Source organism: Podarcis melisellensis (genome assembly GCF_964234715.1).
Source record: "Podarcis melisellensis genome assembly, chromosome: 2".
Lineage (NCBI taxonomy): Eukaryota > Metazoa > Chordata > Lepidosauria > Squamata > Lacertidae > Podarcis > Podarcis melisellensis.
This window is the reverse complement of record NC_138529.1, coordinates 61,745,502-61,771,007: the sequence shown is the minus strand read 5'-3', so window position 1 is coordinate 61,771,007 and position 25,506 is coordinate 61,745,502. Positions and strand designations below refer to the sequence as shown.

Genomic DNA, 25,506 nt, shown 5'->3' with positions numbered 1-25,506 from the left:
GTTCTCAAGTTAGATGTTGGGTCTTGTCTCGAATGCAAAAAACTATCTGCAAATAGCTTGTAGGACAAGCGAAAAATGAAGTTAGAAAACAGCTTTCAAATCTTTATTGCTATTACCTCTATATTAATGTGTTTTTTATTGTTACAGCATCTTACTTTGATGGCACCCCGTTGAAAATTCCGGGGTGGTATTTGACACAAACTTGGCATCCAGACTTGTTTTTCTCTTTAGACTAAAGGAAATATAACTCATCTGAACTTGAATGTAGCTTCATGCTTCTCAGAAGGAAATATGTTCTCTTTCCTGAACAAACTAGGTTCCTTTTGAGAGTTAAGCAGCAACCTGACATCTTGGCTTTTGCAGTTCTGGGCTTGGTAGAAGGCCTCACTTCACTGTAGGATCCTTTCAAAAACATAAGAAATCCCAATATGAAGTGGGTTTGCAGGCCGTGCTTGTACAGTTAAATTGTACAGTAAAAGCCCTAGGCAGGAGCTTGTGAAGAACGCATGTAATAGTAACAAGCATAACCTACTATTCCAACTTTGCCTTGTGTGTGAGTACGGTATCTATTCTATGCTAGAGAGATTCCCTTTTAGCAGATATATACAGTCATGGGAAAAACAAAGTGCACCCCCTTTGAATTAGGGGTTTTTACATATCAGGACATAATAGCAATCATTTGTCCCGTAACTGGTCTTAAAATTAGGTAAATGCAACCTCAGATGCACAACACATGACATATGGTGCCATGATTTATTTAACAGAAATTGAAGGAATGGGATTCCCAAACCCCAAAACTGACTGTGCAGGCAGCTTTTAAACTGCACCAAAATCCCCATTTCTCCTTAGCTAAAATGCATAAACTTTAGCCGTTGAGCAAATGCAAAACAAGAACACAGCTCTCTCCCTTATCAGTTTGACGGCAAGACTGGCCTTGACTTTACCAGTAGAACAGACACAGACATATCTTATGTTCTGACCACAAATGACACAGAGACCCAAGTCTGGGACTAACGCCAGAGCATGTTCTCGGAAGTAGTGACCTCTTGCTCCAAGATAGGAGTAGGAACAGGAATATCCTTTTATGGTCAGAAGTACAGGAAGGAAGATGCCTTTATGGTTGAGAGTACCAGAGCAGGACCATATGTGATGTCAACCTGTGTATGTACGCCGACGTGGTTGGGCTCCTAGGGGAGGAGTGAGAGGGTGCCTGGAGGATATATAAACTGCATGAAACCTGTCATTTCTTTGTACTTGCTGTGGACTCACCACACAGGTGCCTTCTGCTATCCGGAGAGCAGAATAAACTCTTTCTTTGAAACAACCTCGGTGTCATTTTGACTTCCTTCCTCCTGTCCCGGAGCAACACAGACCCAATCGGTGAACTCTAATAAGGCTACAAAATGAAGTCAAGATGGAGAAATCATGTGTGAAAAGCCAAGTCTACCCTTACTGTTTCCATAAGAATTAAGAAGCTAAGTAGCAGACAGGGGCTGCTAATCAAATGTCATTGCTTAATTGATGATCAGCATGTGTGCCCACCTATATAACAGGTGAATTTTTAGCAGTTTGTTGGTCTGGAGCATTCAGGTGTGTTTTAACACAATGTCAAAGAGGAAAGAGCGATCCTCAATGAACTGAAGCAATGTTGTAAAGAAGAATGGGCCAAAATTCCTCCACAATGATGTGAGAGAGATAAAGTCCTACAGAAAACAATTGCTTCATGTTATTGCTGCTAAAGGTGCTTCTACGAGCTACTGAATCACAAGGCATGCTTAGTTTTTTACACATGGCTTTTCCATTTTGGCTTTATTTCTGTTAAATAAATCTTTTTTTTTTAATATAATTTTTATTGAATTTTCAAATTTTAATACAAAGCAAAAAAGAAAGAAGAAAGAAAGGAAAAAGAAGAAAGAAAAGAGAAAAAAAAAATAAACACAAATAGATTCTTTCATAACCCTCTTTCATTGACTTCCCCCCACCCCCACCCATGCATCCCAATTTTCAAACTTAATTCAGCAAGTTCTTGTTTCATTTCTTAAACCTCTTCTTATTATATTTAAACTTAATTCCCTTTATTAGGCCCAACTTATTTATCCCATTTTCTTATATACCTTAAATTCTTTTTCTAAGATCGATCGAGGTTCTTATACCATAAATTTCCCCATTTTCATATTAAAATATAAATCAAAATTATAAAACCCAAAAATCATAAACTAGTTTTAAAACTTTCTATTTTCCCCCTCCCTCCTTGTCCGGATATCTGTCCCTTCCTAGATATCTGCCCTCTTATAAAACTCCTAGCCCGGATTCCTCACATCTGAGGCCTCTAACACCATTTGAGTCTCTCTCTGCCTGTTTTGTTGATAGTCCTTCTTATTGATCTTCAAGTCTCGAGGGATGTCTAATGCAGTCTCTTCGCCTTCTCTCCAATCAATCCTAGTTGAAAAGACTTGCTGCAGGGATTCTGCCAGATGTTCCCTTAAATCACGTTCACCAATTCCAGAAAAGAGGAGGAAGTCCCAGTTATATTTCTTCATTATTTCAGCTTCCCATCTATAGTGTCCAAAAACTTCCTCCTTTACTTTTCTCTTTTCAAAATCCATAATCCAATAAACTTCTCTGTCCCCTTGCTGCATGAAGTCCTGTTCCTGTACTTTTTGCCCTCCAGACTCCTTGTCCTCCAACTTCAAAGAAACTTTTTCCAGTTCAGCTGCAGAATCTTTCAAGGTCAAATCCTCAGTTCCATCAGCAGAGTTGCTTGTTTTTGAAATCAAAGCCGTAAGCTGTTTGTCCATAGCTATCTCTTGCTCTTGTAGAATTCCCACGAGAAAAAGGGCTCTCTCTATTTCCGCTTGTAATTTTCCTTCTGCAGCCATTGTAATGTCTCTGGTTTCCCCTAGGGGGATTGCCATTTTTTTCCCCTTTACCAACAGTCTATTACTTTATTATTACTTGTTGTTACTTAATTTCCAGCAACTTCTGGTTAAATGTAACACCTTTGGATCAGAGAGATATAAAGATACAGTTCTTATCTTGATTCCGCTGTTTGACAGCTCAGATGACAGCTGTCAAACTCCCTTTCTTTCAGGCTAGGCTAATGCGGAACACTCCCGGATCCCGGGTGGGGGTTCCCAAAAATTTTCCCCAATTACACCTCTTCCTCCAGCACAACTTAAAAAGACAAAAAAAACCTTGTTTTCACAAATCGATGGAATCTTTTATCAGTCCCAAAAGACAAAAAGAAGATCTTTTTAATCCGATCTTAGGCTTTCGCTCCTTGCTTCAGATCGTGCATGCAGGGGGGGGGGTGCGGACTTCCTTTTGACACAGCCCCCCCGTTCGCCAAATTAAAGAAGTTAATTTCTTTTAAAATCCAAATTTCGTTTTACTCACAAGGGTGTTTGTTTCAGTCCGAATGTCAGGAAGAAAGTTGACGCTCTCCGGCAATGGCTTGCGGCTTCGCTCCACCGAGATAGCGGTCTACTCTCAGCACCGCGCCACTCCTCAGACCTTCTCCGCAGCCTTTAAAAAGGCTCTTCGACTGTCAAGGAGGGCGCTTAAGGTGCCCACCGAGTCACCAGGCCCACAGGTATCCGCACCTGTGGTTTCTAAGGGCCCCCGCGTCGCCGGCGCGGCAAGACCCGTCCTCGATGGAGCCGATTCCCTCCGGAGCTCGGAGGGAATCCGCCATTAAACCGATCGCGTCAACCCGGAAGTCCCCTATTTCTGTTAAATAAATCATGACAGTGTAATATGTCATGTGTTGTTTGTCTGAGATGGTATTTACCAAATTTTAAGACCTGCTAAGGAACAGATGATTGCTATGTTTTCGTGTGTAAAACCACAGAATTCAAAAAGGGTGCTTTCTTTTCCCCCTGATTAGGAGGCTAGCGCGCATTGGCGTTGGAAAAAGTCAGGCAGCAGTATTATAGCAAGTTACAGATCTTCAGATTCTGGCATCGCCTGTATCCAGCCCCGAGGTGCTCTGTTGAAGCTGGGCCTGTTTAACATGAGTTCCAAGCTGCTCATGTCAGTCTGGGCTTCATTCATCTCATACCCAAGGATCACATCATTCAGTAATGGTCCGCCAAATGGGGTTGGGGTCCTGCAGGTACAAAAAGAGAAGGCTGTAGTGTGTCGCACGTGTTCAGTCTTAAGTGGGGAAGAGATTACGGTATGTGTTGGTCCTCCATGGTCATGTATTATTAAATTTATTCTCCACCCTTTGCCAGCAGGCCCCAGGGTGGGTTAACAGCAATTTAAAATTCAGAAATTAAAAACAAGTTAAAGCAAATTACATTCAGAAGAATAGTGTGGGTCCTGACAATCTGTAGTGGTCATTGTGATCGTTTATTATTAAAAGTGGGTTGAAAATAAACGTTTCCCATTATCTGCTGCACTAGTCTGCTCTCAGCAGTTTCAGCTACATTGTTGTTAATTGAATTTATATACTGCCCTATACCTGGAGGTCTTGGGGCAGTTCACAGAGCAAAATCAAGATATAAAACCACAAAATATATAATCAAAATAAAAACAACTATCCAATAACCCCCACAAAAAACCCTCCACATTTTAAAAGGGCACAGGATATCAATGAAATCAACCAAAGGCCTGGTTAAAAAGGGACGTTTTTGCCTTGCAACTAAAGGTGTATAGTGAAGGCACCAGGCGAACTTCCCTGGAGAGAGCATTCCACAGATGGAGAGCCACTGCAGAGAAGGCCTATTCTCGTGTTGCCACCTTCTGGACCTCTTGTGGAGGAAGCACACACAGAAGGGCCTCAGAAAATGATTTTTAATTATGTTTTATGATGCTTTTACTTGCACCTACAGAATTCACTGCTGGCATGTTTCAGTCAAGTTTTCCCTTGATGTTCTTCTAGTGCACACACAATTCCTATAAACATTTGAGTTGCCTCACACTTGTGAAATGTATGCATGTATTTATTTTACAATATGTATTTTGTGGGGTGGGGACATCAGATGGCTTCAGTTCTCTGCTGCTTTGCACAGCTGGTCAGTGTCTGTTTCCAAAATAGTAATAGTGTTGTTACTCTACAGAACTTTGGTCCTATGGTGAAAATCTAATTGCGCTTGAAAGTAGCTATGTGTGTTCTTGGTGTAGCAAGAAGCATGTTACATGGAATTATATCTTGAAAGCAGCACCTGGTAGGCAGATGTGCTGGGGGGGGGGGTTATCTAGAATTTTAAAATGTTAAAGACTAGCATTTATTCAAGTGTATTATGCAAACAAAAAAGCTGTGTAAAACTCGGAGCCAGTTTATTTATTTTCACTTGCAACAGGGCAGTAAAAGCTGAAAATCTGGGTGTATCTGAGAAAATAAATCAGTGCTGTTGGCACTGAAATGAAAGTAATTTTCAAGTCAAAAGGTTCTAACTTGGAATGCTAAAGAGAAGCTTAACCAGAAGAAAATATATATATATTTTTTCAAAGGCCCATCTTGGCACCTACCTTTGAAGACAGCCTTGACTGCCCGCTACCCTGATCCCAATTGCAGCCTTCACTTCATTTACCTATCAACAGGCAGCCATTTTTATTTCCCATAAAGTCTGCTCCTGCCAATAGAGAAGCCTGCATGCCAGTAGAGAACCCTGCATACCAAATGCTGATGCTGTGTCTTCTTGGTCCCCTAATGGCTAAGGTGGGTTTTGTTTTAAATATACAATAAATAATTATTTTCTTCTTAAAAATTTCCTTGTCTTTCAGTCAGGTTATTTGCCTTGAAACATTTGTTTTCTTGAATTGTTTTGAGGCAAGTCATAATCACTGAAACATTCAAATGAAGGCGTGGTAAGCACTGAGTTAAATTGGTATACAGTGCTACTAAGGGTTCATTTAAAACATCAGAGAGAGGAAGAAACCAGGCAGCTATGTGTGTTTAGCATATATGAATGTATTTCTGCTACAGGGCCTGAAATAAACGGAAACATGAGCAGTAACCAAAATTAAAAAAGTCTTTGGAACAGTTCCCTGGTCCAACATATGTTAAAGATATTGGGCCACAGGAAGATTCTGTTTTTAAAAAAGACATTGCAAGACAGTAATGGGAGCAGGGCTGGCCCAGGACATTTTGGCACCTGAGGCAAATCACAGAATGGTGCCTCCCTCCCTGCCAGGGTAGAAGGGGTAAGTGAAGATCTACATCAGGAACTAGAGGAGGAATAAATATCTACATCTGAATTTGCTGTCCCTGTGGATCCTGCCGCCCAAAGCAGTCGCCTCACCTTGCCTCCGGGGTGGGCTGGCCCTCATTGGGAGTGACGAAGACTAGTTGGGCATGGTTTCAGCAAGAATTTTTTTATTTAGATGTGAAGACGCTATGAATTATGCTTTAGCAACATACACTGCAGATGATGAAGTTTTGAAAGTTGCCAATTGGCAGCTGATGAAGGCAAAAATACGAGTGGCACCTTGACTGCATTGTGTGGATCTCTAAGATTAGTGACTGTTTTCATTTGCTAAGCTGTGCTACTGGAGATGGGGGTGGAATTGGATGTGGCAGAGGTTTCTTGGTTTATGCCAGGGGCAAGGTCATGGGGGGAGCTGTGGACAAGGTAACAGCAGCAGTATTTCTGGTGCTGGTAGCCAGGGAAAGGGTCTGAATGGGACAGATTGTGGTCAGGGAAGGAGGGAAGTAGGTCAGCCAAAGATCCGCTGGGTCATAACCTGGGCTAGCAGCTGAGGAGGAGCCCAGTGTTGACTACTCTGTTGTACCAGCTTGGAGCTAGCACAAGAAAAATAAAGACAAATACCCCCTCTTTTCTGTCCTGGCTTGCAGGTGGGAAGCCTACATCAATCCATTCCTGTCCAACAAATCCTTGGTTAGGAGTTAGGATTGCTTTATAGAATCAAGTTGGCGGCACTGTTAAAACTGGGAAGTCTAACTTGCAAATTATTGCCTTATGAGTTGTGGAAAATTTTCTACCATGAACATGATAGGTTTCATTTAATTTCTGTTGCCAGTGTGGCAACCATATTAAGGTGAATGGATTAATACTGTGCTATCAAATCAGAGTATTTCCCCTTGACCTAACTGCATTGCCCTCTTGAATCTTTTCTTATAATATATACCCCCGTAAGTGAAAGACAGCAGTCAGCTAGTGCAGTTTAAAAAGGAAAAGTGCCACTGTTCAAGTACGCATGGAAGCTACACTTTCAGTGCCAGGAGTTAGGGGTGGTTGAAGCATTGAATCTTAATTAATTCATACATGAAATAGCTTTTTAGATAATGATGTATGGATTGAAATTGAGCTCCACAACAGATTTCACACTTCTCCAAATGTCAGAATACAGTTCTCGGCAATTTAAGCATATCAAAATATAGATTTACATATGACTTTGAGAAAAAATATATATTTAGATACGTAATTAAAATAACTTTTCAGTGTTGTCATTTTTTAATTTGCAGATTAATGCAGAAAGGAAACAGAACAGAACTCTTGGTTAAAAGCATGTGAGAGTGGCATGGGGTGTAAACAGAATCCTAAATTGATTCCTTTTCCTCCAGTTCCAGTGACACAATGATGTAGGAGACTTACAATTTCAAGGTTCTGTTACTAGCAGTTGGGAACAAATTCATAAGTGGATGCTGGGGTTGCGAAATTTGCACGTTTGCAATCCGCAGTGTTCGCAACCTGCAGCGCTGCGTCTGCGCACGTGCGGGTTGCGACTCGGCGCAAAGTGCATTTTAGTGCTTTTGTGCATGTGCAAGTGCCAAATCTGGAAGTAAACCGTTCCAGTACTTCCGGGTTTTGGTGCGTCCATAACCTGAAGTGTCTGTAACCCGAGGTATGACTGTACTTACTTTGTATCCCTGCAGAATGGGACTTTTGGAAAAACACTTGCAAGAAGAAGGATACAAATACATTAATAGCGCCACCCACATGTCCTCCGGCTAAGTCCTAGAAGTGATACCAGACTCCAGACTCCAGAGCAAAGCCCTACCTCAAACCAAGCACTGCCTAGGGCAGGCATGTCCAAAGTCCATTTTGGGGGCCCAATTCGGGCACTGCGGCAGTTTACCTCAACAACTTCAATTCTAAAAAAAGGTCAACAACTTTGGTCGGCCCTCACGGCCCTACATTTCATCAAATCTAGCCCTCTTGCTCCTGGGGCAAGGTGAGGGAATCTAGCCCTCCAGAGGATGCTGGACTACAACTCCTATCATTCCTGACCGTTGGCCATGCTGGCTGGGGCTGACAGGATGTGAAGTTCAGCAACATCTGGAGGGCCACAGGCTCCCCATCCCTAGTTGATAGGGATGGGGGGGTGTCCTGCACTTTTTTGAAAAGTTGGTTTATGATTATATGCTAGATTTTCTGGGGCCATCTTCCAACATTTTCATACCATAAGCCATGATGAACTGAAAGTATTAACTTGTGAGAATTTTCCACAAGGTAATGAATGGCAAAGCAGTGGCACATGCAAGCATGTCTTCTACACAATTGCTGTTACTTTAACAGTCCTATATTAACTACTGCTAGTGAGCCATGGTGCTGGAATGGTTGTCTGCCTAACAGAAGAACATCTTGAGACGCCAGCAGCGCTGCAGCTAGGGATGCAATTTGAGGCCAAAGCCTGTGGCCCTGCAGCACTCCTAAATGACCACCCAGAGAGTGGTAGCAGCAAACAGATCCTGCATCAGCCACTTTGGTGGAACAGACCTGCCTCCAGTCACCACAGCATCCTTTCTTTATTTTGATTTTAATTCTAGTCAGCGGGAGGCAGGAATGTTCATGGCTGCAGGTGCTCGTTTTATTATTTTAAACTTACAAAATATATTATCCCATTTTTTTCACAACGAAACAGTGCTTATTCCCAAATAAATGGGAGGAGTTCAATCTTGTGCTAAGGGAATTGTTCCACCAGGGCAAGCGTTTCCCCCTGCGTACAGTTCTACAGGTTCTTCTGACACACACTCTAATTTCAGGGGGTTGTTTGTTGTGGGGCATAATCAGCCATGAATGCTGATTGCATAATCAGCCATGAATGCTGATTAAACTTTATGCTGAACATCCCAGCTCAAAATTCCATACAGAAATTGAATGAGGCCTTACCTATTGAAGCTCCTGACGTCAAAACTATTCACTTTTCTGGGAGGTTCAGGCAAACGGGTCTCATGGTCTACCTGGTAGTCCTCGCTGCTAAGGAACTCCCGCCAGGGGGACTGGTAGCCTTTGGGGATGGCTGTCCTATTGAACTTCTCTGGTGGTACACCAGTTAGAGGTCCAGAATAGCCTGTGGTTCAGAATGACACATTCAATGAAAACATCTTAAGTACGATGGCAGAGAAACCTGAAGTATCTGATTTCAGAGGTCTTGATCCTAGCAGAAACTAGAACAGATGATGTGAAAGAGCAGGCTGTTTCCAGATTTCGGAGGCATTCAACAATATGGCCCTCCTGTCCTTAGTAGAGGATCTGCATGGCATCTAGAAGGTCCCATGATCAATCACAGCATGTCCAAGTAGAGCTAGGAGAAAACTCTGCCTGAAACCAGAGAGAGCTGCTGCCACTCGGTGCATTGAGCTAGTAGTGGGTCAGTAGAAGGCAGCTTCTCCTTGCCTTGGCATGTCCTGTCCTGCTTTTTGTAGATGTGCAGTTCACACACACACACACACACACACACACAAGGCAGCACTGGCTCCTTCCCCAATCATTTTGACAAGCAGGATGGCCTCATCAAAGGCCAGTTGCCATCCTTAGAAGCTCCCTCTTCCTTCCCCTGCCTTTCTATATTTAATGAAGGACACCAGCTTGTCTCTGATGCAGCTGTCCTCTGCATCAGTCTGCTTAGAGGGAACAGGTATTGAGATGTCTCATCAGACATCTCAAGGAACGTTGCTGGTGAAGTGAAGTTCCCGAAACTACAACTAACCTGGAACTAAATCTTGACTCCACCTGCGGTCAGGTACAAATGGCACCTGCTGATGCTAAGGGAGATTAAGAACAAAACAAAACAAAACTATAGCAGTGTCAAGGGAATGTTTGAGATAGCACTGGAGTGGGGCTTAACCTGGCAGCAACTAGGATCCTTCCAACGACTGCTATTACCATTATTTGGACATTTATTGACATTAATGAAATTTAGGAAGCTGCCATGGTCCACCTAGCTCAGTATTGTCCCCACAGTCTCTCCAGGGTTTCATACAGGGATTTTTTTCCAGCCCATTTTCAAATTCTGGGATTGAACCTGGGACCTCAAAGCAGGTGCTCTACCAGATTTGTAGAAGACATCTGAAGGCAGCCCAGTTTAGGGAAGCTTTTAATATTTGATGCAGTATTGTATTTTAATATTTTGTTGGAAGCCGCCCAGGGTGGCTGGGGAAACCCAGCCAGATGGGCGGGGTATAAATAATAAATTGTTGTTGTTGTTGTTGTTGTTGTTGTAGTAGTAGTAGTCATTAAATTGTCCACTTGCACTCTTGCTTTTGTGCTGAATAAGAGTTCTGGCCCCAGTGGTGCTGTGCCTGGATCATACCTGGAGCGATGGCATTGGGATTCAGGGCTTTGCTCATTTGCAAGACTTTGTTTGTTTTCTTTGGCACTTTGGGAGGTGTCGCCTTTCCTGAGGCTGCTTCGTGAAGTCCAGCCTGGTAGTTCTCCTTCCCTTCGGCATTATGGATAGACTAGCAGACAAAGGGAAACAGGCATAGGCTGCAAGATGTTTTCTGTCACCAGAAAGGTCTCCTCAGCATGCTTTCAAGACTGAGGTAGGCATGGAAATTCAGGCAGAAGCAGAATGATAAAAGGGGAATGGAAGAAGGCCAGCCAGGCCCTTAGTTGGATGAGCTTTTTTTATTCACCATTGGGGAAAATAATTTTGCTTGAAGAAATAGAACACATCTCCTACCTGCTTCGGTGAATGGACCACAGTCCAAAACTGCCTGAATGCTTTCTAGTGCTTCCACCTCCTGCTACTTAAGTGCCATGTATTCTACAATGGCATTGTTAGAAACTAGCATATCCACACTACAGCCTTATATTGGTTTCAGAGTATAGAGCTTCCCCCAAAGACTCTTGGTGGGCTGAGACTTCTTGTTAGAAAGCCCTATCCTACCCCTCACAGAACTACAATTCTCAGAATTCCTTGGGAAGAGGCAATGATAATTATACCAGTTGGCCTGTAGTGTAGGTTCCCTCTCTCAGAAGAAAGGTACCAACGAATTTCACTTTTCAAGCTGCGCAAGATATTTAAACCTAATCAGCAAGCACTGAGAGCTACGCTTCCATCACATGCTACATAAATGACAGGACATGCAGATCAGGTACATATTTGGGTGCATGCATGAAGACAGTTACACTGCCCCCACTGAAATATTAACTTGGAATAGTCAGTGAGTCTGCTCCCTATCGGGGAAATGGGTGACTATGGGAAAGAAGTCCAAATGACATAGGTTCAGGGTGAATCTGCCTCAGTGTGTCACTTTTTGGCTTCTCCAGGTCTCATGATGGACCCTAAACTCTAGCCTAAGCAAGTGAGATCTTCCCCATGCAGCAGTCATGCACACTACCTGTCCTTCTGACATGGCAACTCCATCATAATTAGTGTGTGATCCTCCTCCTCCTCCAGAAGCATTTGAGATCTTGCAAAGAGAGCAAGGAAAAGAATATTAATACATGACATGGGCAAGGGCCATGGAGAAGCCCTAAGGCTGAGAGAATGCAGACACTAGTAGATTAAAGCTAAATATGGCCTCCTGTTAGAATTGGCAGTCCTGCGGCTTATTCTGCAGTGGTTCATAATTTTGCCTTTGCATTGTATGCCCATTCCCATAGCAAATATGGTGGCCTCAGTTGTGAACCTATTTTAGAAGATGGGTGTGTGTGTGAGAAGTGGTTTGTCAAATGCATACTATATGAGCCAGGTGATTTAACTTAAAAAGACTACTAGAGAATATATGTGTAGGTTAAATGCTGGGATGACTAGATGTGCTCCAGCTACTCACAGACAGAGGTGTTAACAGTTAAATTACTTTAGGAATGAGTTAAAGAAAAGCCGTCAAAGACATTTACTGTCAAAGGTAGTTATTTGGCCTTAATGTAGCCGCTATATAAATGAAGAAGATCACAGGCCCACCACCCAACTGATCGTGCCTGTATAATTAGAAAATGGGGACTTTTCCCAATGTGAATGCATTCAGCTCTAAGTCTCTGATACTGACTTTTGCTGAGCAAAAGAGACTGCAAAGCATGGCACCGACTCCTCGAGCAGGGGTGGATAAGCCCCCGTTCAGGGGCCTGATCTCTTAAACACTCAGTTTGGGCAGTGGCAGCAGCAGCAAAATGAGGGGGTGAAAGGGAGAGAGGGAAATGCACAACCCTGTTGTGGGCACAGCCCCATGATCTAGCAGGGGTGTAAATTGTCCCCTCACCATCATTTGGTGAGCAGGCAGGGAGCAATAAAGCCCCCCTCCTCAGTTGATCCACAACTGAGAAAGTGAGGAGGGAACTGTGTATCTGCCTGCCTCTATTATATGTACCGTATGTGCTGTGCATGTGTGCCTGTGAGAGAACGACACGCCAGGACATGTGACCCTTGGAGGATTGACTAAGAGTGACTGTGGCCCTCTGGCCCAAATAAGTTAGGCACCCTTTTTCTGGAAGATTCATGTCACAGCACAACAGCTGGTGCAATAAACTTACAACTGGGTTGCATCCAATGCTGGTCCTACTCAGAGTAAACCCACTGAGGTCAATAGACATGGCTATTTTGGGGTCATTAATTCCAACGGAACTGCTGTGAGCAGCATGCAGTTGCATACAGCCCACTAATTCATTTTATTAGCCCATCAAATAGCATGTGAACAGAGATAAGTTGGTAATGGTTTAGACCAGGAGGGGTATTGCTGGCCAAGGAGAGGGTCAGAGGTGACTGCCTGCCTGCCTGCCTGCCTGCAAGATGATGTTGTCCATGCATTGAGTGCATGACCACCATGCCAAATCTTGCATGCCTTGTGAAGCTCAAAGGACAGAGGATAACCTGAGAGCAGAAGTGGCTTGACATCTTGTTCTGTCTGTCATCAGTAGGAGCAGACATGCCTTGGCATCTGTTCTCAAGGCACCCTCTAATAGCTCCTAGGTGTTTAGTTGTTAAAGCCTTTCCCCCTAAACGGTTTAGGATAAGGCTTTTGGGAAGATTGCCTTCTCCCACACTGCACATCCACTGAGGCTTTGCTTCATGTCGTGTGGCACAACCCAGTTTGCCCCCATCTTACTGATATTTTTGGCACATGTTTTGTTTCCTCTTATCTTTAGTTTGGTTTCTCTCCCCTCCTTTTATGGCTTTATGATCTGGCTGCCAATGCTTAGTCCTTGCTTGTTTTTACACTATTATTGGCTGTTGCTTTTAATCAGCAGTAGACAACCTCTGGTCCATGGGTCTCATTAAGCCTGGCAGTGGTTCCAGTTTGGCCCATGAGACTGTTTTCCCCAAGCTATGCCCAATGTCAAATATAATCTCAGGGTGAGGCTCTGATTGGCAGCCCCTAAAAGCCCCTTGCAAGCACTGACAATCAACTAATGAGTGGTGCCTGCAATACTTTGTGCCTGGGCCAGAGCAAACCATCAGCTGACTGGCGGTGCTTGCAGAGGCACAGGCCCACCTGATATCGCCACAACATCACATGAAGTGCTTTTCCTGTGTACGGGTGCTTGCAAAGCCCTGTTCCTCTGCCGATGCCGTTTGATTTCAAACTGTGTGGGCAAATGAAAATGCTTCTCACAGCTGATGGCTGGATCCAGCTCCCTAACTTTGCTTTTAACTGATGTTCCATGGACTATCTTGGGAAATGCTAGTGGGGCAGAAAAGTAGTGTGCAGATATTTCAATGAATAAAAGCAAACAGGTGGAAAATAGAGGCGAGGATGGCATGGAGGCCGTGGATTAAGATGGAACATAGCTTACCCACTACACTTGATGCCAAGCAACAGGGTTAAAGAGGCCTGCCATTCCCCCTACCCATCTCAGCAACCTAACTGGGAAGGATTTGCTTTCTCATTCTTAGGCAGTCAGGGATTCATGGTTGAGAAACAAGAGTCCATTTGGTCAGCACTGCTGCCTCCCTTGCTGCACCTGTTGCTGTGGACCCACAGGTTGTTCTCACAGAGCTTTCTGCCTCTTCCCTCAGGACGGAAACACAACTCACAATTCTGTAGCCCGAAGGATGCTCCAGCACAAAGTTCTGCACTCTCCTCTGCCTCTTCTGGTACAGCCTGGAGCCCTTGTTGATTGGCAGGGAGAGCTCCTCCATCATCAGATCCTGAGGAATGCTCACCTTCTTTCCTAAATCGAGCTCCACCAGAGCTGAGAAAAACAGGCGTATGTCACATGGTGGCAGCGGAAAGGCTTTAATTTACAAAACGCTGGTTGTAAATTAATTAAAGGTGCCCTAATGTAAGGCGGGGAAGTGAGGCAGCTCATGCTGGAGGGGAGAGGGGGAAGGAGGTGTTGGAGGGCAAATCTGCATCTGCCCCATGTCCTGCCCTGCCCACTCCCCTCACCTGCTCCCAACAGCTTGCTCCCCTCAGGCATAATGGAGAGCACTGTCCTATCACCAGTATTGAAGTCTGGTCAGCTTCAGTCTATGGAATGGGGGCACCATTTTGTCGTTCACCTCAGAAAGGTTGTTTACTGAGCGATGATGAAATATACTCAGAGAGTGGATTTCATGCTCTTTATTCAGCGCATAGTGGTGAGGAAGAATGAATGAAAGTCCCCTCAAAGTATCTGCTTTATATACATTATTTACACAATGGGCTGCACGTGATTGGCTAATTCCGGAATTCTCCTGTAGGCCAATCAGGTTGTGGATTCACTCCCATCTGGAGCTGGACTGGGTGGTTCCTGCCGACCAATCATACTGCTGCATTGTTCTAGGACCAATCAGACTGCTGCATTCTGAATCCTATTGTTCTGGGACCAATCAGACTGCTGCATTTTGGATCCTATTGTTCTAGGACCAATCAGGCTGCTGCATTTTGGATCCTATTCAACTCAGTACATAACAGATGAGAAGAGCCATCTAAGCCCCACTTAGGCGAGGCTATAGGGGAGGAGGAGTTGGACTGAGTGAAGGCATCTCCTGCTGAGCTAGCCTCCCACTGCCAGTGGAAGGACACAAGCACTAAAATCCCCTTCCTGGCAACTGGACATGCTGACAGGAAGGAAGCCTCTTGGTGGTATCCTACTGACAAAAAAAGCACTTAAACTGTTTGTTCTTTGGGTGGGTGAGAGGTATGAACCAGACTGGGATCTGCTGGAGCCTTAGCCAGTCTCATTGCCCTTTGCGTGACATTGGGCCTAACCTGGAAAAAATTATGGAGCCAGCCTGGAGCTTACGGAGGGATCCAGCCCTATTGTCCTGTTCCTGCTGCTACAGCCACCATGAGCTGCTGGCTATGAATGCAGTGGTGGATCCACCTCTCCTTAAAGGGGGCAGGGGCAGTCTGCTTGGGACTGCAGCCTTTGCCTTTGTGAGCTAGAGGCTGTAAACGAAAAGCCCAGTGAAAACAAGCCAATGCACGAATCCTGTGAAGGTCAGCAACCTCTGAAGATGATGGCAGTTGAGGACAGCTTACCTTCTCCATCTGTGAGCTCTCCCATAATGGTCTGGACCCGTGTCCTCGGCTCTCTGCTGTGATCTGAATGAAGGAGGGGGAACATTTTCTTGACTGCAAAGGAAAGCAAGAGTTTATCAGTCTCCATACAAGCTTCATTAACATTTAGAGGGGGATCCAAAATTTTGGGGTCACACATTAACGAAGCTCTTCACACACATCTCTCGTGTGTTGTTGTTGTTTCTACATAGTATTGCCTAACAACTGGCCCTACTTGGGATGTTTGTCTTTGTAAATTTGCTCTTTCCTCTGATTTTGAAAATGCTGGAAATGTTGCCACTGTCCTGGGCATGAAGCCAAATACATTTGTGCAGTAATAACAAATGTGCAAGTGGATGAGAGACTAAAACTGGCTTTCTAGGTTACAGAAATGAGCAGCGAGTCATTTGGAGGACGAAACGTTTTAAGACCTTTCTGCCATTCAAAGCTGTTGTGCTGCCTTGGAACGTGGTGGAAGTTTTAAAACAGAGTTTGGATGGTCATCTGTCTTGGATGCTTTAGCTGTGATTCCTGCATTGGAGGGGGTTAGACTTGATGACCCTTGGGGGTCCCTTCCAACTCTACAATTTTATGATTCTATTATATTCCACCCATTTTTAGAAACAGCCCATTCATTCGGCTTGCTCTCTCCATACTTTGAATTTTAATCCAGTTATGAAGCCCTAGAAACAACTGAACTTTGCTCTTGGAGGTGGGAACCTAGTTGTCTGCAGGAGACTTGTCCCCCTTCCTTTCTCTGGTATCCATTGAAGAAGGGCTGTGGCTCAGTGGTAGAGCATCTGCTTTGCATGCAGAAGGTCCCAGGTTCAATCCCTGGCATTTCCAGGTAGGGCTGGCAATGTCCCCTGTCTGAAATCCTGGGGAGCCGGAGCCAGTCAGTGTAGACATACTGAGCTAGATGGATCGATGACCTGAGTCAGGAGCATAGGAACCTGCCTTCTGCTATCTCTTTTGTGACCCAAGCAGATCTTAATAAAATATTATTATTATTATTTTAAATGTCCAGTAGCACCTTATAGACCAAGTTTGTTCTGGGTATAAGCATGCACACAAAAGCTTATACCAGAACAAACTTAGTCGGCCTATAAGGTGCTACTGGACAATTTATTTTTTATTTTTTATTTCTCCCCCGACCGTGTCACTCTAACAGTTTGGGTACAGGTTGGGGTACATTTGTAACAATGTGACTGATAAAATAAGCTCGGTATACAATGTCGTCTCCTGAAACCTCTCGGTTCCAGAACCAAACTGCAATTAATGGTTGTATTCATTTGGTTTGTATCTTCATGCAGAATTATTCTCACTTAGACAATAAAAGGAGCCTTGCTTTTAATGCCCTTGGGTTGTAAACAAATGACCTTGAGGATATTTAAAAAAAAAAAAAGCTTGAGCTCAAGCTGTTTGAATGGAGCACATTACAGTGAGCAAAGTTCAGCTTCTCTGAACTACATAGTTCATGCAGGGCTGTGTGTTCCTCCTCCGTGCTGCTAGAGAGACTTCCCTATATCAGCAGCAACTATTTTAAGTTACTGACCTGGGAGGATTGGGAGATGTAACCCTGATCCTTGGTCTGTGAAGGATGGAAGCAGGCAGGCAGGCAGGCAGGCATGGATTTCTGACATGATGATCTCATGGGAGTTGGAGGTGGACAAAAGTACTTAGCCCTGAGATTTCAAAGGGCCTAATATTGCTAGGGGTTAAGCTGCGCATGTACACAACCACCAGGTCTCCAACATCATGAGCAACCTTGGTTTTATGAGCAATAGGGTGGCAGTCCTAAGCCCTTTTAGCTGGGCATAAGCCCCATAGAATTCAATACAACTTACTATTGGCAAGGTTAGGACTGTGGTTTTTTAAGGCATCATCCATTATACACCCACTTCAGCTGGCATCATTTTGCAAGCATGCCATTGGCATAAACGGATATGCTCTGGAGAGTGGGGGGTGGCATTCCTGTCATTGCAGCATGGCTGAAAAAAATTGCTTGTAGATTATCTCCAAACCTGGCCTCTTGGATACTGAGTTTGTGCCATGTATATTCACCAGGCAATGAGTCAAAATTCAGGATGGAAATGCAATTTCCATCATTGCCGGTTGCAGAATCATGCTCTCACTTCCTTATTACTGCTTCCTGAAATCCTTTCACCATTAGCTCTCTTATCCTTCAATCCATTTAGCAGGTCTGAAATGTTAACATGTCTCACACATCTACTATGTATTTTTTTAAAAATTTCTCCATCTGTTTTCTATGCAGTTGGTCACCTCATACAATACAGTGGTACCTCAGGTTATGTACGCTTCAGGTTACAGACTCCGCTAACCCAGAAATAGTACCTGGGGTTAAGAACTTTGCTTCAGGATGAGAACAGAAATTGTGCAGCGGCAGCAGGAGGCCCCATTAGCTAAAGTGGTGCTTCAGGTCAAGAACAGTTTCAGGTTATGAACAGACCTCCAGAACGAATTAAGTTCTTAACCTAAGGTACCACTGTATTATAACCATACTTCACCTGATGGAGGCTGAGATCAAGGGGCAGGTTTTTTGTCTGGATATGGACATAATTGGATGCCATTTTGATCAAGATGGTGGAATTAGCCTTTCAAAAATGCACAGGTTTTTTTGGTTTCTTAGAATTCTCAAGCAGCACCAGGTATGAGGCGACTAGTCTGATATAAGCAAACTGGACTTGGGGAAGTTGGCAGGATATAAATGTAAGAAAATACACACATATTCCTGCCTTTTCCACTGTCCTTCTCCATTCATCTCCTCCTACTCTTTACCTTTCATGAGCCTTGGAATCAACCCAAATAGAAGAGTTGCTTAATTAATCAAGCAACAATTGCAATCCTGAACATGCCTGTTCACATAACAAAGTCCTGCTGAATGCTACAGGGCCAGCTCCCTGGTAAGCAACCATAGGATTGCAGCCTACAATGCCAGCAAGGTGTTCAGACTAATTTTGCATTGACCTGCTATCCAGCTATCACTTAGACACACTGGCAATTTCTTCAGTCTTGAACGTGGCCTGCATCTGAAAACGTGATGTGGAATCCATAAACGATGATAGTAGGAAATTGAACTTTGTGGTCACATCCTCCCTTATTTGAGAGATGCACAGACAATGTTGGCTGGGTGAGAAAATTTACTTCCCCCTTGCTAGTTCCAAGCTTTGGCATATATAACATCCCTCTTTCTTGTCCTGTTTCTTGGCCTCTTTCAGGCCAAGCCTCTGGCTGCAGGCTGGAGCAAGTCACATTATGCCCCATAATTCAAGAACCAGAATTGTTTGGCAAATTTAAATGGCTTTACCTCTCAATAGGAAGCCTTTTAACCATCCTATGCTACTTACTGCCACAGGACAGTCCAAAGAGAGACACACTGTGACATCTGCAGAGCGCATTAGAAACTGGAAAGCTAATTATCGCTTAGCCGACGGAGCTAATGTTACAGAGGCAAGGGCTATGTTTTGCATGGCCTGACGAGATTGCCAGCTTGGACTGGGAGCACATTTCCATGCTTTTGCTCTGTGGGGGCATTCAGCATTCTTCCATTGCAATTTTGTGTTGGACAGGGTTTCCTAGAGCAAATGGTTAGTCCTGATCATAGTCTTATGATTTCCTGTGCCAGAAGCCATTTTCCTTTATGGACTGAGCAAACACCCATCAACTCATGTTCTGGGGCTAAGTGCTAATATTTGCCCTGTGGACATTAAGCTGGGCTGCCTAGCCGTTGCAAAGAGTGTTTTCTATATGGATACACTGAACAGCCACCAAGTCTCCCTTTCCCCTTCTTCTGCCCTCCTAAGTGACCTTGCAGTAATGATGCCTCATCTAGCATGCTCCCTAGCATGGGTTATCTGCTACCCACTTTGTGTCCTTGGGGAACAAGCTTTCACACTTATGGCGCCCCAGTTGTATCAGAGAAACATCACATGGCACTAGAAAACAGATCTAACGCCCTTTCATGCAGTAGGGATGGATTTGCTATCATGTACATGCTCTCTGCTGCTTTCCCACATCAACAGCTGCTGGAACATCTCCTGCTTATTAAAGCCCCAAATCTGCATTTTAAAAGGGGGAAGGAGAATGTCCCAAGTTTCAACTCTACAAGGATCTTTTTGTGCAAGATATACCTGCTGCATAGTCTGTTCCTCAATAATATAGATATTATCCAAGTCACTAGAAGACATTGTCCAGATTACCAACATTTTCCTCTGACGTTTCCTCACAGCAGCCTCTCCCTTCTAGCTAACTACCCCTTGAGTCCAGAGAAAAGATTCCCCCATACCTGCTTGAACCCTTCCTCAGACCGTAAAGCCCTGTGGTGAAGTCTTGAGATGGCAGACACTTCCCAGGTGAGGATTAGAGCCCACTTTGAGTTTCCCCGACCCCTTTTCTCGCCCAAGAGCGTTCCAGCTGTCCCAGGTCTTGCCCCCTTGTGTCTTTTTCGATCTCCTGCCGCTGAGATGCCAAGACCCTAATCCTCGTTACATCAGACATTTATTTCTGGCTGAGAAAAGGGGCGTGGTCTGAGGAGAGTCTTGGTGAGCTGAGCTGGTGGCAAGTGTTGAAAGCTAGGAGTTGTTTCTTTCTGTTTTCCAAGGCATTTCTTATCAATTAAGAAAAAATTGGTGCGGCATGAGCAAGTTTTTATTCTGAAAGTGTGGCACAGAGATAAAAGTCTGAGAACTGCTGATTAAAATACTCCCCCCCCCCCCCGCTATTTAGGATGACTTGAAACATAATGAGCTGTAAGTTGAAAAATACAATAGTAGAACAATTTAGGGCCTAGCTCATAACCATGCATCCTATGTTCGCTTAGTGGTTCTCAGCCTCTTTCCCCGCTCCCAGGTGAACCAAATGAAAATTGCTGGTGTTCTTATAAATAAATCGAGTGTAGGGTCAGTGCAGATGATCTCAACTGTAAAGGTAAAGGACCCCTGGACGGTTAAATCCAGTCAAAGGTGACTGGGGTTGCTGTGCCCATCTCGCTTCAGGCCGAGGGAGCAGGCATTTGTTCACAGACAGCTTTCCGGATCATGTGGCCAGCATGACTAAACTGCTTTTGGTGCAACAGAACACTGTGACGGAAACCAGAGCGCATGGAAACACTGTTTACCTTCCCGCCGCAGCGGTGCCTATTTATCTACTTGCACTGGTGTGCTTTTGAACTGCTAGGTTGGCAGGAGCAGGGACAGAGCAATAGGAATTCATCCCATCACACAGATTTGAACCACTGACCATCCGATTGGCAAGCCCAAGAGGCTCAGTGGTTTAGACCACAGCGCCACCCGTGTCCCTCTCAAGTGTACAGCACCTTGTCCACCTGAATGGAGCTGGCAGACTACCAGACCACCAGTGCTCTACAGAAATTCTGCACGCATATAACAGTGCTCCAGAACACTTAAAAAGAAAAACACAAAGGATTCCTGAAGGAGGAATTTAGACCAGATTGTATCCCCAAGCTGTTTCCATCCTGTAGGGCTCTGGGTGTGTTTTTACTTATTAAAAAAAAGATTTTGGGGCACTGTTACATGCATTAGCATGTCTTGCTAGGCCTATAATCATAATCAAGGTGGGATTTATTTATAAAATTATTGATAGGCTGCCTTTTTCAGCACAGCCCATCTGTGGGTTGCTTACCTCATGTAAAAAACCCCACAAGAATCCAAAAACTATTTCAATAGCAGCGGTGCAAGAAATTTAACACAGGCCATTTAGAATAAATAAAGCAGCAAAAGGGGAAAGGAGAGAGTGTCTCTCTCTGCTCTGCGTCCCAGGATAATCAGCCAGGTGTTTCAGACAACCACTTGGCACACCCTTTGTAAAAGATTTGAGTTTGTTTAGTGCACAATAGACCCATTGAACATTCTGTTATCAAGCACAATTTAATACATGTTCCAGAAAGAAGTCTACGTCTCTCCTGAATATGTGTATTAAATTGTATTTAATATCAGAGCACTCAGCGGGGCTATTGTGTTATAAATGAGATGGCAAACAAATATTTCATAGGGTGTGCCAAACGCTTGTCCTAAATGCCAGCTTGACACCCCACCCCATGGGGTGAGAAAAAGGCAAAATACAGGGTATCTCCCTGGATATCAAGAAGGGAAAGTTGGTGTGAACTTTCAGGACAACAGCCTATGTTCAAATGTGAAAGTCCTGCTGGAGTCACTTGTCTCCAAGTGGCCCAACAAATATGTAAAAAAATAATAAAAATGCAGTTCAATATTTCCCTTGAGCACTGTGATACTGGAGTGAAACTGGTGGACAGCATTTTATATCTCATGTTCAAACCCAACTTTAACCACTGAACCCATTTTGAAGAGGGAAGGGTATAAGCAAAACCCGTGTTCTGCTTTACTGTGGTTGCCATCTTGTGGTCATTCTTCACCACTGCATTCTCAGAGGTAGGATAGAAGCTTCAATTGCATCCTTTAATTGGTATACAGTACTTAAACGTTAAATGGTTTTCCCACACAGCTTAGTCTGAAATGAGAAGGCACCCGCTCCTTAAATGTCACCCCCTGCCCCTCCATTACTGAATTACTAGGGGAGGAAGCAGAGGATGCCCCCCCCCCCCGTAGTCATTGTTTTAAATGGCTCAGATTATGGGTTTGGGGATTTCACTGTTCCATCGCCACCACATAACACAATAATTTTCACACTGTAATAATGACTCAGGACTGCAATGGGGTATGCAAGGTGGAAATTGTTTCATTTATCTATTCATTTTCATCTTAAAGCTGCAATTTCTTTCATTTTCACTTAGTTGAAATCCATCCTCTTTCCTTTTAAATCTTTCATTCATTTCATTTTTCTTTGCACTGCACTTGCCTCATTTTTCATTTATTATTGGCTCATTCATTTTCAACTTTCACACATATACACCAAATCACATAGCCATATTCTGAAAGCAACTTCAGTGTTTTCTGTCCAATGATATGGAGCTTTCAGGTGTTCTGCTATTCACTCAAGGCATCATACCCTTCAAACTTGTGTCTATCATGTATTTTATTCTGTGAGCCACCCTGAGATCTTATGATGAGGGGCAGGATATATAAATTTAATTAATAAGAAGAACAACTTCATACAGATTGATAAAAAGGGCTCCCCACTGAAGAGTCCATTGATCTTTCCATTGTTTTGGGAGGTAGACCCAGCCGTATTTCTCCTGCTTTTAATGTCTGTGCTTTACAGCATATTTGCATGACATTTTCAAGTATTCTACTACTCCTCTAAAGCATCAGACCTGTCAAGTTCCAGGTAGATAGGTTCTTGGCTTGGAACCTGATGTTGAACCTGAGGCTGGCAGGCAGGCAGGCAGGAGTCCACCGAACCAGGTTTCCCAGTATCAGGGCTGCAGAGCTGGAGCCAAGACCTTCATAGGCACCTTCCCCTGGGCCTGAAGAAGTGTGCCTCCTTTAGTACCTCACCAGTCATGAAGCACAGGGAGCATGCCAGGCAGGAGGTCATGGAATGCAGGAAAGGAGCCTGTCAGAGGGCCGGCCCTTTAAGAGATTTTTCTGCAAAAGGGGGCGGGGCCAATGAGAGGCAAACAGGGGAGGCTGAGGCACTAAGGGCTTCAGTTCACATCCAGCTCCCCTCAGAACAAGTTGCTGACCCGCCTTGCTCAGAGCAAGACACCCTCACTCAAAGAGGTGTCCTGAGGCTGCGGCAGTGCATGCAGCAGCAATATCGCCTCATATTCCTACTCCACATTTTCAGCAAAACCTTTGACCATCTCTCTCTCTCTCTCTCCTTTGCAGGATGAAATTAGGCTTTGCTTGCTAGAGGGCAAAACAACAACAACAGGCAGAGCAGCTTGTGTTCAATGCAGTGATAAGCCAAATGTTATGTCAACACACAGATTTCTCTTTGTGCAGCAAAAGGTTCTCTCCCTATGTGAGCTCACATTCTGTTCTTGGGGTTCCCCCATCACCCTGGAATGGATTTTGGGGTGAAATGTGTGTGAGGCAGGGAGGAGGGTGCAAATCATGTCCTGTTAGTGCTAATCCTCACACCAGTGCAGGAATTTAAACCGCCCAGTCTTCATATCCTACTGAGAATGGAGTGTAGCAATTCAAGGATGTGTTTCTCAGCCTCAAAATTCAAACTCTGGTTTTAACCTGAACAGAGACTGCCTCTTCTCCCCCCCCCCCCCGTGTCTCAGTGGATGTTTTGATGCCTGTTGTTGGCGATACAATCTCTGCATCAGGTTCAGAAGTAAGAGCACAAAGAGAAGTGGTTTTTTGGTGACTGATTCTTTCCTCTCAGCTGACTTGCCAAAGTTTGAGCCTGAATGCCTTTTGGAAAGGTTACTGCAAAGGTTGCTGTTTGCACCGGGACTTTAAATCCGAAAAGGGTGCGGCAGTTTCAATGATATTTTAACACAAGGCTGATTCTGCCTTGCTAGGGGAAGCCGAAGCATTGCTTTTGTTATCTTTGGGATGGAAAGGACCATGAAGCTAAGTAAACACATTGGATTAAGAAGAAACACAAACACTCTTACTTCAACAGAGTCTCTCCCCCACCCCTGCCCCAGTGACTGACCTCAGCAAGCTATGTTCCTACAGTTTCGCAGCACTATTATTTTTATTTCCAACAGCCATTTTTGTTGTCAGCTGATAGCCACCAGAGGCATTAAGATCATTCCCCTAGAATACAGCTAAACGGATACAGTGTGCTTTAAGCAATGACTTAGCTGTGCAGTGTAACTGCTCTGCCCTCTCCTTTCCCTGCGCACCACCTAAATCTGCTCTGGAGAGTTTCAGGGAATCCTGGAGCGTATTTTGGGAGGGCATGGGGGAAGAGAAGGGGACTTCAGTGGAACTTCATTTGGATACTGCCCCTTCCCAGTAAAAGAAGATTATTTCTGAGATTCTGAGGCCCTTCTTCATGTGCCTCCTCCTTGAGAAGTTTGGAGGGTGGCAACATAAGAATGGGCCTTTTCTGCAATGGCTCCCTGTCTGTGGAATGCTCTCCCCAGGGAGGTTTGGCTAGTGCCTTCATTATACACCTTTAGGTGTCAGGCAAAAACTTTAACCAGGCCTTTGGTTGATCTGATTTACATCCTATGCCCTTTTAAAATGTGGAGTTTTTTTTGAGGGGGGGGGGGCTACAGTGGTACCTCGGGTTTAGTACTAAATTCATTCTGGAGGTCTGTTCTTAACCTGAAACTGTTCCTAACCTGAAGCACCACTTTAGCTAATGGGGCCTTCTGCTGCTGCCATTCCGCCGGAGCACGATTTCTGTTCTCATCCTGAAGCAAAGTTCTTAACCTGAAGCACTATTTCTGGGTTAGCAGAGTCTGTAACCTGAAGCGTATGTAACCTGAAGTGTATGTAACCTGAGGTACCACAGTATTGGGTTTTTATTTTTATTTTTATTATCTATTTTGTGGTTTTATATCTTGATTTTATTCTGTGAACTGCCCTGAGACCCCTGGGTATAGGGCAGTATATAAATTTTAACAACAACTATTATTATTCTCATTTATCACTACATTTATCACTACAACTGTATCCCACCTTTCCTTGGAGTTTGAGATGGAACTCAAAGGCGGCACACACAATTCCCGCCCCCCTTTCCATTTTATCCTCACAACCCAGAAAAGTAGGTTAGGATGAGAGATAACTCGCCTGAAGTCACTCCATGAGCTTCATGGCCAAGTGGATATTTGAACCCTGATCTTCTGGGTCCTAGCTGAATGACCCCTACACCACGTTATGTGTCTATGGAAGTGAACCCATGGAGACTGCATGTAATCATGGGAGAGAGAGGGAGAGGGAGAGAGAGAGAGAGAGAGAGGGGCCTCTTTTCTTGTGGCTAATAATTTGGTTCCCAAATAACACGAGATGACCAGGCCA

At 44.2% G+C, this 25,506-nt stretch overlaps 1 protein-coding gene across 3 annotated transcripts; it reads right to left on the bottom strand.

Annotated features, from left to right (window-relative positions):
- Positions 1 to 3,770: 3,770 nt before the first annotated feature.
- On the bottom strand, positions 3,771 to 20,117 carry MYOZ3 (myozenin 3). Of its 3 annotated transcripts, XM_081897298.1 has the most exons (8): positions 19,926 to 20,117; positions 17,467 to 17,610; positions 15,602 to 15,694; positions 14,170 to 14,327; positions 11,537 to 11,608; positions 10,504 to 10,651; positions 9,081 to 9,261; positions 3,771 to 4,108 (listed from the first exon to the last, which is right to left on the bottom strand). In XM_081897298.1, exons 2-8 carry the CDS (start codon positions 17,507 to 17,509, stop codon positions 3,940 to 3,942), a joined length of 864 nt encoding a protein of 287 aa, XP_081753424.1. In that variant the 5' UTR covers positions 17,510 to 17,610; positions 19,926 to 20,117; the 3' UTR covers positions 3,771 to 3,939. The 3 variants fall into 3 exon arrangements, with proteins under 3 accessions (XP_081753424.1, XP_081753426.1, XP_081753425.1); XM_081897300.1 differs by lacking the exon at positions 11,537 to 11,608; XM_081897299.1 differs by lacking the exon at positions 17,467 to 17,610.
- Between the last annotated feature and the right edge of the window lie 5,389 nt (positions 20,118 to 25,506).